Source organism: Sinohyriopsis cumingii, chromosome 2 (assembly GCF_028554795.1).
Source record: "Sinohyriopsis cumingii isolate HCF-2022 chromosome 2, ASM2855479v2, whole genome shotgun sequence".
Taxonomy (NCBI): Eukaryota; Metazoa; Mollusca; class Bivalvia; order Unionida; family Unionidae; genus Sinohyriopsis; species Sinohyriopsis cumingii.
In genome coordinates, this window is record NC_142962.1 from 150,101,190 (window position 1) to 150,121,242 (window position 20,053).

Below are 20,053 nucleotides of genomic sequence, written 5' to 3' on the forward strand. Positions count from 1 at the left end.
TGACACTTTTATATCATTAATGCTAAGATAATTAGTTCTTCTGTTCACTGGCTATTATCACCTGTGTATTAGCAGATGGGTGAAAATTAACTTCTTTTTGTATTCTTATTAACCCCTTGATCTTAACTTGCATGTCCCCTTTTTCGCAAAATCTCAAACTTACCCTAGCTTTGCATGATTGATCCATCCGTGTGATGTCTAGTCAGATCTACTTTAGATCCAACAAGAGGAAGTCTAAAATCTGGACACAAAATCCAGTTGCATAAAGAATAACTGGTCTAAAAAATTCAGTGTTTTCAGATGTAGTTATCAAGCACGATTTTAAATTTAATTTAGATGATATCACAGTGCATATAAATAGCATACTAACTACTTCATACTTCAAAATTATGGCTTTTGGCCCTTAAGTTAGGCAGAGAGCAGTGAGCATGAATTTAAAGCCTATTTAAGGTCTTATTTCTCCATTAACAAAGAGTCAGATTATGGATCTTTGTTGTTTGCAGTTAAACTCAACTTATAAGCAAGTACATACAGTAACCACCATAAAACCATACAGCATATCATCATGTACATGTATATATACCAAGAATTTCTGTCTTGCTTCCTTGGAAGTTACTGATCTAAATGTGCTAGTAAATGAATTTGATACATTTCTTTTATCCTAAGCTGGTGACATACCAATAATGGCACAAACTTAAAAGTGCCTTATTATGAAACAACTGCTGGCAGTAGCTTACATAAGCCATGTTGTACGATACAAACCTGTAAAAAAATTACTGATAGGTTGTGTGATACGACCTGTACAAAGATATTGATACAAATAAACATTCTATTGGTAACGTGTGTGACACAGGACTGTTCTCAGATTTAAATATACACACTCGAAAACAAAACCTGGGTGTAATAAAATCCTTCATTTACAGGTAATTACTAGGGGTGCAATCAGCTAAATAAAGTGTCTGGTTTATAAATCTGTTATTGACTGCAAGAACCTTATACACTTCTTTCTGATCAATGATTCAAGGTTTCATAAAAATGGTCATCGGTTAACTAGTTACTTTGATGAAAGATTTTATAAAAGTAGTCATTAGTAACTCAGTAGTCACTCTGATGCAAGTGGTCATTAGATTCTGGTCACTTTGATGCATGGTTTCATAAAAGTGGTCTTTAGATTCTGGTCACTTCAGAAGCACAATAAGCTAAAGAGTACAAGCAGCTCAACTCAGGCAAGAGAATGACTGTCCCTCCCAAAAAAAAATAAACACCTAATGCAGGATGGACCAAAATCCCTCCCTTCTAACACAAAATGTGTCCCAATAACAGGTCCAAGACTTGACCTGTTTAATGTTCTTATTATTGTGGCAAAAGGTCACGAGATGGGGGAAGAAACCAAGCGTTACACATCTGTATCTGGAAGGGAGTACATACCCCTCAATCTCATACAAAATTGGGAATGTTGAAGAACCAGACCAGGTACCCCAACTAGTACTAATATTAGGTAGATCAATCCAAGTTCTAAAATTATATCTAACTCTTTTTTAACGAAAATACAACACTAAAGACCTTAAGGGGGATACACTAACATATAAAAACCTTTACTTTTTTCAGACAGATTGGGGGGACTCCTCAAAGACTACCAGTGTGGATCCCACAAATAAAGAGTGTATTATATATACTGTCTCTACTGGCTTATAAGTTGTCAAACCGAAAACAACAAAAATTCTGCCATAGCATAATGTGCCTGCATAGTGGGGTTTATGTTCTTTGTACTACTGATTACTCCTAATACAATGCACAGACCCAGATCTGCCAGCACATTATGTGACAGCAGATCTGGGTCTGCGCAGTTTGCCTCAAGCAAGTACAGATAGTATTCCAGTCATTTCAACTACCAGCTAAAAAAAGGGTACACATATATCACTGTAAGTTGAGCAAATTATTTTGAACAATGAAGACAACACCAAGAAAGAAGATTACTCAGTGCCCCGCTATCTCCATGTTGGCCTGGCTAGGAAGATTGGAGATTGATGTTACCAAAAGCTATTTTGATATAGCTAACATGGTTTTTCCAGCGAAAAGTTTCAGAAATGGAGAACCCGATTCCACACTGAATGGATGTCTTGGTTATCCATGGGTGGAACTTGCTGAATTGAATTCTAAGTTTTCAATATTCTATATTATGGTTCAAAACTATTTACCGGTAGTTACCAACAGGTGATATGGGGGGAGGGTAATTACTCTGGCACTATAACAACTTAGTTTCTTTCAAAAGCTGGGGAAAAAAGCACCATGTACAGTTAAATTTCACAGCTTCCTCTACTCAACATGATGTATAACTCACGAACCAGCTATTACTGCAAGTATGGATCCTATTTATTTTCTAACAGAAAGGCAGAAAATAAGGTTCTATCTACTAAAGATTCCAATCAAAACTGGTCAAGGAAAGTTCTAAACATCGCTTGCTTTGTCAGTGCAAATGGAGGTCAGTGCATAGAAAATGCAATTCATTCTTTTATTACGTTGTTTTACCAGAAAAGAACCTATGAGTATTTCAATATGAATGAATTTGTGAGTGAAGTAATTTAATAGCTGTTATCTGATGATAGGCTGTGTGTAGTGTGAGATGAGAGAGCAAAGGAAAATGTACCGTTCTGTTAAGTCTCAAGAGGGGAGGCAGAAATGAGACTAGCAGAGCAGTCGTATTCAACAAGTCTAGTCAGTGGAGAGAGTTGAGGAGGAGGAGGAGGAAAAGGAGTCGCGGAGAAACTGGAAAAGTCGAGAAGGAATTTGAAGAAATTCATGAGGAAGAGAAGGAATTGGAGGAATAGGAGAGAAGAATACACAAACAGATAAGTAGAATACAAGGACAGGTGGAAAGCTATTTCACACTACTAATCAAATGATGCAATAGGCTATCACTGGGTCAAGTGGAAGGAGAGTACTTGGGAAATTTTAATCATGTGACTATTGAATAAAAATGTCATTAAAATGTTATTCGTTGAATTTCACTTTTTTGTATATTCAATCATTTAACTGTCGGCACTGCTGACTGGGGTCTCGGAGCTTTACATCTGTTTTTCACTAATTTAACTTCCAACCAAAATCGAGCCTGTGTCACGGACTTCTATAATAATTTTAAAAAGAATATTAACAGCACCCCACCCCAACAATACATCTTTAGCACAATGGAGATTATAGTTATTGCATATCAACAAAAGTTATGGGAACCACCCCACCAGAGCCCCATGTCAAAATTAACCAACAACTTTTCCCCTCCTACTATCTCACACACCCTCACCTTTGCTGCAGTCAATGTTTATGAATGCCATAGCTCATGGGTTATCAAGGGTGAGATAAAATACAAGCAGGTTTTTTTTCTTTGGTTTTCATTACATGGGGAGTCCTATCAAGAGTTCAAATGCAATCTATATGAAGAAAAGGGAAATATCAAGCACATTCTTGAGCATTTACAGAATCAGCTATTATAGTGCTAATTTTAATTATTTCAGATGGTAATGTAGTCATCTTTATCTTGAATGAGAAGATACGGTGAATTATTCTTTGGTTATGAAAGAGGGACACATCCGTATTTACTGTTAAATTTAGCAGAGCAATCCCTGTTAAATATGGTGTTACGGGGGAGTAGTTACATCCAGCATTTAAGGCTTGCAAATGAAACAAAGAAACCTATTGCTCATGTAATATGTTATTGTGTCTTAGACTTACAATAAATCACTCATAGCAAGTTTCCCTTTACAGCCGAACATTTTGGGTGGTGACCAAGTGTGGCAAAGTTTGTAGCACCTTAAGTAGGTTTGAAGTGCTTAAATTAGGTAGTTTCAGTGTAATTTTGGAATTAATTAGCTCACAAGGAAAAATGTGACAAGTAATTTCCAACATGATATATCTTTTTTTGGAAAACTTATCAGTACACAATAAATCTTAATAATGAGCGTGAATGGAAAGTGGATATTTGGTTATAATTTGATTATAGAATTTATGTTTAGTGCATTTTGGTTTGTATGCACAGTGAGAGTTAGAAAAATGTCTGCAGTTAAAAAAATCAGTCTATAACCATCAGATCTGGGGAGTTTTTGGGTTCTGATCTTCAATCACGCAATTTGCCATCAGATCCGGGTTAATCTGGTTTTGCTCTTCCATCACACAATTTGCCATCAGATCTGGGTTTTTTTGGTTTGTTCTACTGATCACCCCTAACAACTGCATAAACCATGATCTGCCAGCAATGGCAGTTTGAGTCCATTTTGCTGCTGGACTGGACTTGTAAACATATAACGTAAATCCTTCCTTCCAACATGGCAAACTAGCATCAAGAAGTGCTTAGAAAAGGAAGTAATTTTGTTTTAATGATACGGTGTGTGATGATTACCATTTTTTATTTTTTTTCTATTTTACCTTCAATTTTTCAAAAGTAGATTCTGTCATCAGTTTGTTTTGCCACTTCTTTAACCTCATTTATGTCTCAAATTTATCTAAGCTGTTTGGAACACGTCTTGTATTTCATACAACTATGCTACAAGTGATAAGATTTAAAAAGAGACATTCTTCTGAACATTCCTGTTAAAGTGTAAAGGACAAGAAGCTTGTATGGTACAGTGCACATTATCATTTTACACAAAGCAAACACAGATCAGCTCATAAACATGGATCTATTGGCTCTGCACACATGGTCTATGATAGAAACTGCCCCCAACAATCCACAAAATTCCTGAAGCATGCACCACCACATTCTCTGAAAATAGACCACACCAGATATGTCCTCCCGCATTTCACAAAACATTAACAAGCATTTACTAGGGGCATCTCTAATAATAAGGCAAATCAAATTTTTTAAATTTTTATTACACCAACCCCATCACCCCAGTTACAGGTTTATCACAGGAGACATACAGTACTGTGTATTTTTTTTTAAAGAAAAAAATGAGCTATATAGAGTTATGTACAACATATCTATTGTTCAATGAGAAATTTTGAGCATACAAGAGCATCAAGTTCATTCAACTTCCTTACAATGGCTGCAAACACCTCAAGTTACAGGCATGTCATTCCACCCATCAGAAACACCATCAAGAAACCTGCTTTGTTTTCAAAACAACAGTACTTATTCTGTATGTAACATCTGCAATATTAAATAAAAGCTCCAAAAAATTGTGCAAATACACACACACACACACACACAAAATAACACTGTGTGTGTGTACTTCATGTACATTCTTCAGAACTGTTATCAATGCTTTATTCTTGTTCTTATTGCTGGAGTTATTTCAGGTGAAAGATATAAACCAATGTATGATTCCTGCAATTCCCCGCCCCCCATTTTCCACTTACTCCTGAGCTGATGGTCCTGTTTTTATTAGCCTTATGGCCTGCTGATCTAGATAGGTCAAGCACCTGGAACATTTCAGCACACAATTAGTCATATAAACTAACATCTGTTTAATTCAGCTGTCAAATACACCAATGCAGATTTGCCCCACAGATGCATCTTAAATTACAATATAAATATTACACATCACAGAAACAATTTTCTGAAATGATCTATATCTGTTCCAACTTGCTCTTTAATTAGGTACTAATACACACTACTTGAATTAGTTTGACACCACTGTCAGTAAATACAAATTTAACTATAAACAGCTGGAATATAATCCCTTTCTTGCACTTTGAACTTGAAACCTCATTTTCTGGGATCTTGATAAATAGATATATTTTAGAACCATATAAGCCACATGAATAGCCAGTTAACTCCTAATAGTTCCATGCAGATCTCAATAGATTCAAATGTACAGATAGATGCCAAATCAATTTCAGTTCCATGTTCAGATTTGCCTTTTCATACCTCTGTAAAACATATATATGGTTTGAGGTTGGAATCTGAAATGAATAATAGTGAAACATTTAAACCAAATTCTTTTTGTGTGAGGGGTGGGTGATTTGGATTTTTAACATAACTTTAACAATTCTTCAGTCACACAAAAATGATCTCTGCAGTGTGGCAATTAAAAGTGATGTCTAGCAATGAGGAATCATGCTGCAGACATGTAGCATCATGTCCCACCCAGTCACATTATCCTGACACCAGACCAATCAGTTCTAACACTAACCTCTTAATGCTGAGCACCAAGTGAGGCAGCTGATAGTACAATTTTTATAAGTCTTTGGTATCACTATGCTGGATTTCTATAATTATGTCTATAGAAAACACAAAGGAGCTGACCAAGTGAAGTCATTATGCAGCTAGAAATTATCGGCCCTCTCTGGCAAATTTGCACGCTTTTTATTACACATCCCGTATTAAACGCCAAATGTGGACACTAAACCCTAACATTACTTGAAGTTCACAAGTGAGTAGACGGTTCTTCTTGGCCAAAAATTACTGTTGACTAATTAGATCAATTTTGTCATACCTGTTTGGATACCTGCCAGTAGATACTTTTAATGACCAACCAACACCTTCTGTGTCTTGCATTGCTTAAGTGAATGCAAGACATTATATTTTCTGTCAAAGTATGCTTGGAGTCATGTGGTCTAGCTCTGAGCACTAGAAAATGTTTTTAACAACTTTACTTTGGATAAACAATTATCTGTTTATGACATTCTATTTAAATTTTTATTGAACAGGGAATATAGCTTTGTACATACATGTAACAATATCATATTCTAGTTGACATGTGTCAGCTTGATAAATATGCTGATAAAATGTCCCCCACTTTAAAAGAGAATAGAACCTGTTTATAATATGAAACAAACGAAAGACATATGGTCATACAACCATGTATTTCAAAAACAACTGTAAGTAACAAAGATACAAATTATGATAATGCACCTTAAAATATATAGCATATTAATGAATAAAAAGAGTACATTTCATTCATCCAGATGCTCAATTTCATAAACAGCACAACAAAACTGACAACAAAAAAGTCAACATTACTGAATCTTTTTAATCTGACACAATGGGACATTTAAAAAACCTGCAAGAAAAACTATGCAAGTGATAAAGGATGAGATTAGTCACCAAAAGTTAACAATTCTCCAAAACAATACTTATATGGAGAAACAAAACACATTAATGATTACAGTACAAGTCTAAATCATTTTATACATTTAGAACGCTAATTTTGAATTGGCAATATACAGCCTGTCCTGTGCTAGCTATGCTGACATATTCTGAAACCATATACCTACCCACCCACCCACCCATCTATCGACTCTAACATAGAATAAAACACATGTACAAGGACATTGTTTTGTATTGTATCAAATTACAGGTACTATAATGAATATAATTTGAATTATTTTGTTTTAAGAATCATAAACACACTCCTCCACATGCTACTGTCACTCATAGAAGACAGAATTTACCGAGTGAAACTTGCAGGCTTCCAGTACCCTTGGTCGACATCCAGCAGAACAAAAATATTGTTCATACACCAATAATTACCTTCATTTGCCACTACTGGTAAGGCTTAACATGAAAGCGTGCAGTCCAAACACAGTTAACCCGCTAAAGGTAATATATTAATATATTACAATATACAATGTTCCTTTTCCGTGGAATACACATATTTATTCATTCTTCCAACTCCATTGGTCAGTAAGGGCTTTCTAAGCAGGTTAGGATGTATCCATGTGTAGCACAGATTAATTAAAATGACCATAAATATTTTAGCCAAGTTAGTAAAGCTCAAAATGCAGGCCTTCTTTGATTTTAGGGATATCTGAATAACAGAGATTTATCGCATAAAGTTATTCCATCTGAACATACAAATTGCTCATTAATAAAACTTTAAATACACAATGTCATCCAAGTCATTAAAACATGAAATACTGATCACAAATAATTAATTCTGCAAAAATGAAGGCATGATTTATGAAGATGCATTTACTCAAGAATTTTCATTATTCCATAGAGGACAGTATTCATATAATATGTATAAAAAAGCTGTGGTCATGAGCTTAATGTGGAACTTAACCAAATCCAGTAAAAACTGAAATACTGGCTAGAATGGGCCTCATGAGTGTGATAGCAATAGGAACCGCATTTTATCTTCAATTGCACAGTTCTATCAGAAACACTACCTGCAAAATGAGCATCAAACACAAAATTTAAGCTAAGTGTTATAATGACGCATAAAACATGGGCCATAATTACCAGCAATAGATGTTGTTGTTATAGGGTTTAATGCCATTTTTCAGCACAAGATAGGCTGTACATGGATGACAGTCTATATGGACGAGGAAGAACCTGGGAAAACCCCAGAAAGAACCACTGACCCACAAGAAGCTACTGGCAAACTTTCTCACATACCCACATTGGCCAAATCCAAGACTCGAACTCACGCAGACAGGGGTGAGATGGCAGTGATTCGTAAAGGTGTGCGCTTTAGACCACTTGGTCATTCGGGCCCCCACCAGCAACTGAAATGATGGAGTAGTGCTCATCCGATGCATTCCCAATGATTATATGTAGAATGTACATAGCATACTATAAACTAATGCAGTCAGGAATTTAAAATGCAAAACTTGAACGGTCAGTAAAAGTTTAACAAATACAGGTGACAACCACTTTCTTTTGTTGTCAAGGCATACTTATTAATAATCACCAAATGGGCAATTAAATGAGTGGATGCTTTAGCACCTGCTCTGATGTAATTACACTCCACTTGGGGAATTAAGGGTGCCATAGGGTTTTTGTTTAATGTATTGAAAGCTTTCAAGATCTACACCTGAATGACTGACTCCTTGCACTATGGTTGACCCTAGCTTATCAATGATCCTAGGAGACCTCACAGAAAGTGCTCCCAAAAAGACTTTTCTAGCCTAACTTCCTAGCCCAAGGCTGGGCTAACTTGTGGTCTGATTGTGTTGACTAGAGACAATCTAACTCCAGTTTATAAATCAAACTGCACAAAACTTACACTGTATAACTGTGTGGATAAGCAAATTCATGTACTTATTTTTATCTGCACAGAAATAAATATGTTCACTGTATAAAAGATTCCATTTATTTATATGATATGCTCTAGGTCTTCCCATTCAAACTTAATCACAGTGTCACTTTTACTCCCACTAACTGTGCCACTTGGCATGAAAACTCTATGTCAGGGGCATTAGCAGCTATGGTTTTTGGTAACACACAACTCTGCACCTTTATGATTTCAGGTTGGTTGTTGTTGTTGTTGTTGTAGGGTTTAACGCCATTTTTTAGCACACGACAGGCTATACATGGCCGCCAGTATTAATGGTGGAGGAAGAACCTGGGAAATCCCCAGAAAGAACCACCTACCCTCGAGAAACTACTGGCAAGCTTTCTCACATACCCACATTGCCCGAATCCGAGGCTCGAACCCATGCAGACAGAGGTGAGATGGCAGTTATCCATAACGAGAGCGTTTTAGACCACTCGGCCACTCGGGGCCCAGATTTCAGGATGGACCATAAGTTCTAAACCAGGCAATGGCCAACATCCAAATTCAGTGGTTTTATCCAAATTCTTGGGTTTTCCCAAAGACTTCTATAGATTTAGCATTATCCTTATGAACAATCTATATACACTCACTTGTAAAGTCAATCTGCAAACAACCAAAACCAGATCTGCCATAGCATAATATGCCTGCAGATCAGGGTCTATGTTGTTTGTTCTGCTGATCATTCCTAAGAAATTGCACAGAACCAGATCAGCTGCACATTATGTGATGGCAGATCTGGGTCTGTGCAGTTTGCAGTTTGACTTGTCTTTTAAGTGGGTATAAATACAGTATCTGATACATCAAGCAACACTATTTTGTACTGGTACTATCAGTAAACAATGAATAAAATGTTTCTAATGTTCAAGGACCATGCTGATAAGAAATATTATTATCACTGACATGGTGAAGATCTCTGTTATACTAGTTATAAATTTTATGCATTTTTACACATAAATTCAAGTAAAGATTACTAATATCTAAGAGTTACATGTACATTCATGTCAAGTTTCATCTCTAGAACTTCTGTGTTTATCTTCAACGAGAACTCCCATGCAGTGTTAATTAAGTCACTCAAACTTGTACTAGATTTACTGCAACAGAACATTTCATCTGCAATTTCCACATTGGGTACAATGTCAGTTCATTTCAAATGCTGGAAAATCCTCAAGTGCAGAAAGTCACATGTTATTGTTTACCTTTCCCCAAACTTGCAAATTCACTCAATTAAGCCACTCACACCAAATGAAACCTGGCTTGAAGCATTACTTGGGTATCTGATGTCAGTTTCTCCCCTAGCCAGCAACGCACAATATTCACCCCACCATCCATCCCAAAGCCGTTTACACAGGAAAATTGTAACAGCCAGGGTTGGGTTCGGAATGATTCAGATGACAATGGCAGTCTATAAACATGGATAGCAATATCTTTCCAATACTAATAAAAATAATCAACTTTTCAGCCACAGCTTTAGATTATTAACGGTTTTTAAAATTCAGTCACTATGAAGAAATAAAACCAACAGATTACAATATAACATTAAGACTGTCACTCAAATAACGATGAAGTGACTACATGTACATATTTCATAGAATCTGAACACACCATTTTATCAACCCACAAAATATGAGTGCTTGTACAAGAATATGATAGCCCTGAATTCTCAAATGACTTTACCAGGGTTCCCATAACATGATGAACTCATTCACTGGAAACAGTTCAAATATTGGTCAGGATTTCAGTAACAAGAATCTCAATGGTTAGCATGCCTGACGGGCAAACAAACAAAGGGGTATGGGTTCAAATGTTACCATCGGACCAGCCCGGGTCAGCTACGGAAGCATGTCCTTGGGTTGAGGACACTTTACCACTGTTGCCATGGCACTATATAACTCACTTGTGTTGCGCAGTCATATAACACCAAGAAAATCAATACAAAAAAGCTAAATTCAACTCTGAGTTTTTAAATAATAATGTAAAATAACAGGGATGGAAAGACAAAACTGTGTGGCTTTGTTGAGAAGATTAGCACAAGTAGCAGGTAAACAGTAGGAATTACATGCTTGACATCTATTCACAAATCAAATGTACAAAGTTTGGTCAGTAAAAGTCTAAGATGATACAGACATCTAAAATGTAAGAAATAGCAAAGCTGCTGTGCATGTAAGCCCAGTTATTAAAAAAGAACAATGCAGATTGGTTGATCTTAATCGTACTTTTAACACACTGTTAGCTACATCACATCCAGACAATGGGATTAAGTGTGTTTCCTAAGTACACATAGTGTACAACCATTATGTGGAGTTGTGTTTAAAATTCCACAAGATATTGAAAGACCAAATTAATGCCATTGAAACACCTATCTGGTTACATGTGATGGAGATAATGGGAGCTAACTGGTCTTTCTGGCTGAGCTAATGGAAACATCAGGGAAACATGGAAATCTAAGGTAATTCACTGGACTCTGGATGAAAATAAAATCATATCAATGAAGCTGTTCCCTGAAATATGTTCCCAAAGAGGCACAAACAATTTAATCATCAATGTTAAAAAGTAGATTTAAGAAAAAAATGTAACCCAGAGACAGAATCAACTTGGAGTTCTCACCACATTAAATGAAATGTAGGTTCAAACAGGCACAATAGCTAAAATGCAAGATAGAGGGGTACATTAGAGAAAAGAATATATTCCAACAAAATTAGCTTCTTTAAACTGTGAACCTGCATGCACAGTCAAATAGGTATACAAATGCATATCACTCAGTTTGTCCCAGAGCAGCTCAACGTGTCCTAAGTTTGTAAATAGTTACATGGAAATTAAGCTAAGTAACCTCCTTCAAGATCAAAAGGTAGACTCTCATCTCAGAATAACCTGAAAGTCAAGATAATGGTTCCAATGGTGGCTCCTGCTTTGATTCAAGACAGCTGCCCAACTGTATCACTCTGTTCAAGATTAAATCTTCTGTACTATTGCCAAATGGAAAACACAGGACTTGGATGTAGGTGTCATAGATATAGTTCCAGCTATGCACTGATACAATGCTGATATGTTACAGGAAAGCACACATTTACAAAGGTGACTGTACAGAATATGTCAATGAATACTTTTTTGGGGTATGTACTGTAGGTGGCTTGACATCCAGACATGATGCTAAATTTAGAAACTATCACTCAGCAGTTAGGATGTTTATCTGCATTGGCTCAGCTGTCCACAGTGAACTTTGATGGTTTGACCTAGTGACATGAACACAATGATGAAGTCTGCTGCCATTACAAGTCATTATATGGGCACAAAAATTGTCAGAAAAAGTTCTCCACTATCAAAATTTTGTACTGGTTGGTACAAAAAAAATTCTGTCCTTTTTCATAGCTAAAGAGAACAATGGAAAATGGGATTATTAAAATGTTTACCTTTATTAATCTGTGCCACTTAAAAGCATACATACTGGATCCACATGCCAAATAAGCTGGATGTTATTTCATCTTGTGTCATTTTTGCTACAAAAGGCACATTTAGACTACTTAAGTTACACAAAGAAATTTTTTAAAATACAAACCCTAAGTAATATTGTTGATTCATTGTGGTAAATCAGTGTGTTGGCAATGAAGACAAAAAAAAAAAGTAATTGAAAATGTTAAACTAGCACAAGCACATTTACATGAGAATCTGCATGGAGATCTGACAGAAATAAAGTTCATGTTTTGATCACATTTAGAATTGCCAGCTTATTTTTGGTAGCTTATCACATAAAGCACTGCTTGTTGTATTAGGAAGAGTTTTATTAGTAACTCATGTCTGAATAAGAAGTGTCACTTTTAGAAAATTGTAGAAGCTGTCATTTAAACCAGTGAACCACAGAGTCAAAAGAATGTGACTTCTTACTTGTGCAGCCACTAGGGTGGCTTAGTGGTTCAAGCATACATCTCACATGCAGGAGGTAGAGTGTTCGAACACCCACCCACCCAGTCATACCAAAGACTTGTATAGTACTAACAGTTGCCTCGCTAGGTGCTCAGCACTAAGGTTTTTGTGAGGACTGGTCAGCCTCGTGTCAGAATAATGTGATGGGGTGGGACATGATGCTACATATCTGCAGCACAATGCCCCAGTGCTAGACATCACTATAAACTACCACAATACAGACATCATAGCAATAAGACTGAACAATTGTTTAAGTTATGCTAGCAGTCCAAATCACACACACACATAAACTCTATTCATATATCCAAGTAGCACTGTCAAAATCTGATTTAATCAGATTTGGTTTCAGTCCACATTGATTACTGGAGCTAATTTTGTCCTACTTCATGTTTGCTCTGGCCATACTGTCCATGTTTTTATCAAAGACATACTGAAGACAATTTACATCTCTTGGCTCAAGCTGACACTGGATTGTACCAGGTTGTGGTTCAGGTTGAAAATAATATTCCTTGTTCCACTGCCTTTGTTTAATCAAAGCTTTATACTTTCTTTTGGCTCAAAGACATTTAAACTAGGTCCATTAGTAACAATCTGCATGTGGTTGGGTGGGACATCATGCTACATGTCTGCAGCATAATGTCCCAGTGCTAGACAAACTATAAACTGTCACACTGTTAACAATCCAAATCACACCCACACACACAATCCGCATTTGACTGATTAAATTTGTCTGAGTGTAATGGAAGAGGGTTTTAATTGTGTTCATTAAAGAAAATAACCATTCACACTGTTGCAGTAGGTAAACGTGTGAAGAGCAGTTCTACCAGGACCTTTACATACCTAAGCTGTTTGTCTTTAGATTAAATAGCTGATACAGAACTGACTTCTGAATAGTCATACCTTTAGGTTATGCACTCATCAGAATGTTTTGCCTAATATCCTCAAGCGAACATTTTTTTTTTTAAAAACAGCACAGGAACCAACAAAATCATTTTCATACAACATAAGTTGATTTAGGGAGCGTGGCCATGCTCCAAAGATGAGTATTTTAAACTGAGACTGCGGAGACTCTGCAAAATTCTTAAATATTTCAATAATTGTGAACTTGTTTGCACTGAATGTCATCATTATCAACGAAGTTCTTCCATAACGGACCATCTTGATTGATGTCTGGATACAATAGGGTTTCTCAGTCAAACTAATAACAGAATTCAGTCACAATGGTGGCAGTGTAAAGTTCTGCATGCAGCTGTGCATCTAGTGCATTTACAGTTCACTGTCAAAATCAGACATCTTTATGCAACTGCTGCTGATCATCAAGTACATCTTTAAATTTAACCCAAATAATATCGTCCAAATGTTTATTAGTTTGCCCACATTCATCTACATGTTTTGAAATCTCTAGAACATGCCCAAACTGTATGATTGTTGGTTTGAAGTCCATATAAATGGTATTTACAATGCCAGTGTCGCAGTTTTTTGAATGAGAGAGCTTGCCAGTAGCTTCTGGTGGGTCAATGGTTCTTCACAATGTTTTCCTGTGTTCTTCCTCCACCATTTACACTAACTGCCATGTATAGCCTATCATGCGCTACAAAATGGCATCAAACCCACAACAACAATATAACCTTTTGACTGTATGCCCAAGGTAAGGTTATTTGCAGGCTGCATCCAAAAACACCAAGCTCTTACAGATCTGCTTACAGTGTGTTATGATGACAGAATTCAGTGTCTGAAAACCTATTATCAACACTCTTCTCTGCATCTACATCTACACTAGTGCCATTCATGTTGACATAAACAAGGTTAGGATTCCATTAAGTTGTATATTATCAAAACCATCGAGATGTAGGTATGTCGGGATGACAAAATTCATAAATGCAGTAAAACCCCATAAAAGTCTCAGCTTTCAAGATGGTTGACACTTACAATCATTGTAAATAGACAAATATATAGATTATTCTACAAATCAAACAAGAATGCATTCTTGTTCTGTAACTTCTTAATTAGTACAGCATCTGACAGGATGGATATGAATTTAGCTCTGTCTATTTTATCCCTGACATACTTCTGTAAGACCAATGTGGGTATGTGAGAAAGCTTGCCAGTAGCTTCTCGTGGGTCGGTGGTTCTTTCCAAGGTTTTCCCGGGTTCTTCCTCCACCATAATACTGGACGCCATGTATAGCCTACCGTGTGCTGAAAAATGGCATTAAACCCCACAACAACAACTTCTGTAAGACATCAGATGTATGCTTGATGAGAATCAGTTATACTGATGTGATCAATTCCACGTTAAACTCCATTTTTTATTTGATCCTCAAAAAAGTAATTCATAGTATGAAAAATATTTTCTTTGCTTTGTGATGACAGCTTCTTTTAACACTGCATTTGGTGCACACTGTATTTATTGATGAATTTCTGAACCAACCACAGTTTCTCACATCTGACCTTTTAACGGTCAAATTTTAATGAATATGCAATGTGCACTGCACATTTTTGATGTTTTAACTGCATGTCTTTCCTTGTGAAAATCTCTCTTGCAAAGCAATCACTAGTTTTGTTTTCACTTGAGGGTACCTCTGATATATACTGGGATATTTCATTATACTCAATGTTCAGACAGAAGTTCACCAAACGGTTCAAAATGATGGATTTTTCAGGGAAGCAGTATTCTCTGGACAGCGAAATTTCCTATTTAACTAACAAAAGATATCATCCAAATCACTGGATGAGTGATCTAAAGTGTTAGCCTTTACCAATCACTGTCATTTCACCTTTGTCAGCACGGGTTTGAGTCTTAGGCTCAGCCGATGTATTTAAGAAAGCCTGTTGGTAGCTTCCCATAGGTCAGTGGTTCTTCCAGGGTTTTCCCCCACCAGTTACACCGTCTGCCACATATATCCTATCATGTGCTGAAAAATGTTAAGCGCATAACAACTGTTCCCATTGCTTGTAGCCATAGAGGGTATGTTTGGCATAATAAATCCCAGCATACATCATGTAAACAACAAAGAGCCAGTATCCTTTTTGTAAGTATGAATGCCATGCGTAAAACTTCTCAGACAAAATGGAAATACAGCAAAGTCAGGAGTATTTAGATGTCTAAGCATTTACATGTTTTATTTGCACATGCTTGTGATTGATGGGTAGTGATGACTTGCACAGCAGCAGTTGTAGGTTCTGCTTATAACTGGAATTGGTTCTGATGCTTATCAAAATCGATATGATTTTTCACCCCTCAGATTTATCCTTAAGCCATGCCGTCAAAATTTTAGGAAACTTCTACTGGGTACCTGTCAATCCAAACAATCAGTTACCTGGGTACCCAATCAAAGGAAAATTGTATCAAATGTGTACAAACCCGAAGTCTACATTTGTTTTAGTTCACAGTATCTGAAAAATATCACTGTTTAATGTCATCTGGTACAAAGTCCAAGAAATCATCTTCATCGTCTGATATAGTTCTGAAATTCTCCATTATCATTATCTTGTCATTTCATCTGATTCCATTTCCTTGGCCTCACTGTCATAGAGTTTGAGCTTTGTAAGCAACACTTTGATCATACAGTTTGTGAAATGTGTTAAAGGTTGCAACTGAACACATGCCAGTTGTGCAGTAAGATGAAATAACCACCCTCTTTTACTTGCCATTGTACCACACTATTGCTCAATCAAAGGGTTGTCATGTGGGAAAACAAATTAGGGATTAAAGTCAATTATTTACTGGAAGAGACAGACATCTGCTTGGCACTTAAACTATGTACATTTTTTATGGCTCAGTCAAAAAGATTGTCAATTTTAAAACAAAGTGAATGCTGCATTAAAAGCCATTAGCAGAAAACTTGAATATGGTAAATGTGTACACTATACGCTCATTTTTATTACCTGGGTTATTATCAAGACGGGATACCCGAGTACCCAATCACTCGTTTGCATCTTTACACAACAGATCAGATGGTTTAATGTGAAGAAGGACATGATGTTGGGTACCATCAGACACTTGCATTTTTACGAAAAAGGAAAAATTCAAAGACATAGTCCTACAATGTAAGTGATAGCACATAGTTTTTGTTTAAGTGCTATGTCTTACTATCCAAATAACAGGCTTGTATAGAGTGTTTCGATGTCATTGACATCAGAACGTGTAGTCAAAGTTTCAGGAATATCTCACACATTTGGCAGCAAATATCGACAATCTTCCACTAATTTATGTGTAATCAACATACTTACTGTGCTGTCTTTATCCTGGCGGAATGAAAATATGATATTAGCAAATGGACACATTTTCATATTCCACTGACATATAGTTGAATCTGCTGCAATGCGGCAGTAGTTGTGGTATGCCGAAGTATGTATAAGCAGGTTCATGTGGCAGATATGTTTCTTGAACGAAACGTTGCATTACAGTTCCAATTGAATAATATATTTTTATTCATTTAGTTAAAGAATAAAATTTCAACTTAACCTGATTTCAGCATTCCCGGCTTTCTAGAAAACTGAAATGTGGGCCAAACAAAACTTAAAAACAGGTTCCATTACTTTTGTGAGAATTTGAATTTATTAGCGAACAGACATCAGGGTAACTAAAGTCCAACAAAAACATTATAACTTTACTATGTAGGAAAGCGTCGTTATTGGTTGCCAGTTGTGTGATATTTCTGAAAATTTGACCTTCGTTATACTGTTAGACGACATCAAAACAGGCTACACATCGCTGTTAGTTAAGCAGTAACACCCATAACCCCCCCAGAACAAGACATTGGTACAATGTATTAATCAGCAGAGTTTGTTACATTCATTCAACAATTAGGCTGGACTGAACAATATCGGAAGAAAAAATTATTTTCTTTCACCAACTCATGACAACAAATAGAGAATTAAAATCAATAATGCTTGATTCCTCAAAGTAAAATCTTAAATTGTTCAGGTCTTAATGTTAAAGTTCTGATAGCTTGGCATAATTCCAGATTACTGTCCAAGAATTCACAAATCTGTGAATTTCTTGGATTGTAAATCTGGACACCATTATATCTGTTTCAACATGCTGTTATATTATATCATAGTTATACATCGATCTCTGTAACAGGTGACTTGCGTGCATGATGTCATAAAACTAAAATGCTTCAAGCTGGAAGGTAAAATGTTTACTGGCAGCATATAACCACAATAACATACATGCTTATCTAATTATCCAATAACCACTTATATAGCATGGTGAATTTTCCCAAAGTCTAAAGCAGATAATGCATACATTGCTGACTGAAATGACTAAGTGTTGTGCATTCTTTGAAACACGATTATGCTTTTCGTTTTTAAACAGGGTTGGTGGGGGGGGGTAAAAATAGGAGGTTGTACACCTGAAAAAATGGCAAAGTTAATCATAACATTATTTTCTTTCTGACTTACCGTCTTCACCAAACACATGCATCCATGTTGTTAAAAAAAGTAACTGAAGAAATACGTTTGTCCACGAAGAGTGAAATGGAGTAAATGGATAGGAAATAGTGTGGACACTTTTGTCAACCATGGCATAGTCTCGTATTTGGACAAGTCACACACAAGTGTTATTCACAGTTACACAATCACTTGTACAAATTTGCATCACACTGAGCATAAAATGTGTTACCGACTTCTTCAAAACTGCGACTGGAGCTAAAATGAGGACATATACATCACATTTCACACGGTGTTCGCTTGTCGAAGTTTACAACTCGGCCATATTGGATGCTGTCGCGATAGGTCCCGAACGACAAAGGGGAGATACCTGAAGGTGAATCTTTAGTAGAAGAATTAAAAGAATCACAAATATAGACCCAAAGTATATTTTGAAGACTGTCCTCGTTTTTCTTTTTATATCACAGCTTATTATCCCTGAATTTAGAGTTTATATGCAGGACAATCACAACTACTATGTTCGAATAGTACCGCTCACGTGACAAATGTTGGTGAATCCATTGGTGGAATCATAGTGTGTGACCCGTACTATAGGGAGTGTACACGCTGACACAGGTAACGAAAGGTAGATCTTTTAAAAGAATAAACGAAAAGGGAATTCCTTTCCGATTGCGTCATGACGGATTTAAACTGTGCTAGAATATGACAATAAGAATTGGTAAGAACATGAAAGAATGAAGTACACGACAATAAACTGAAGGTGGCACTTAAAAATGAAATGTTTTAATGATATAATTATCACAGCCAGTATGTGGCAGATATCGAAACTCACTCCTGTAGGAGTAAGAAGTTCACTGAGGGCGAATGAATCTGCAGAAAGAGATTACTGCTTCTTCAAGCATGTGTATGTATGTATGTGTGTATGTATGTATATGGGGATTACTACTGCTATAAACAATAAAACTAATAATGATAATATTAATAATAATCATAAATTCAAAATCATCGACGATGAGGACAATGACCACAACAAATCATTCTAACCACCCAGAAAATTCCCTTTACACAGAAGACATTTTTAAGACCACAAACTACCTTCCTTATATTATTCATTGTATAGAGGACGACCACAGCAATTGTACGGGGGAAAAGTGGCCAAGCTGCGAGCGATTTTTAGTTTAATTAAGAACGGTAACGCGAAGGAAAACTACCATTTTTCACAAAGCATAAAACTTTATGCGCAATCTAACATCTACCTTAATTTCACAATCTATGAATGCAATTCATATCTCTTCATTCAGAATCTTCAATTTTATGGGTAAAACAAAATTCCGCTTAGTGATAAGATATTAGTACAGGCCGGCAATATAACTTTCAGACTGGATTTTCACATCGGAAAAATTATGGTAAAAAGTTTAATTTCTCAAACGGTCGAATATTTAGAGCCTCCAGCGAATTTTAGCATGGGAAAATGTATGGTCTAAAGTTTAAAGCCTCAGAAAAGTAGAACGTTTATCGCCCCTGACAGGACGTTTATTGCCTTGGACGGAAATCTATCAAGATAAAATCTATGATCGAAAGTTTATAACCTCAAAAGATTAAACGTTTGTAGCCTCAAACAGGAATTTAACATGGGGGAATTGATGAAGTGAGACCTGCTGTATGTAATGACCAGTACCCAGCTTATAATATCCAGCATGTTTTATACAGTGACCAACACCCATCTATCAACTATCATACGTCCCA

The 20,053-nt window shown here is 36.3% G+C and overlaps 1 protein-coding gene across 1 annotated transcript in view; it reads right to left on the reverse strand.

The window, feature by feature from the left end:
* Window positions 1–18,829, reverse strand: part of LOC149806073 (protein sidekick-2-like) — a 137,248-nt gene extending 118,419 nt beyond the window's left edge. The window contains exon 1 of the mRNA XM_089950947.1: window positions 18,320–18,829. Within this exon, the coding sequence (XP_089807073.1) occupies window positions 18,320–18,440 (121 nt within the window). The 5' untranslated portion in view covers window positions 18,441–18,829. The remainder of the gene's footprint in view (window positions 1–18,319) is intronic.
* Between the last annotated feature and the right edge of the window lie 1,224 nt (window positions 18,830–20,053).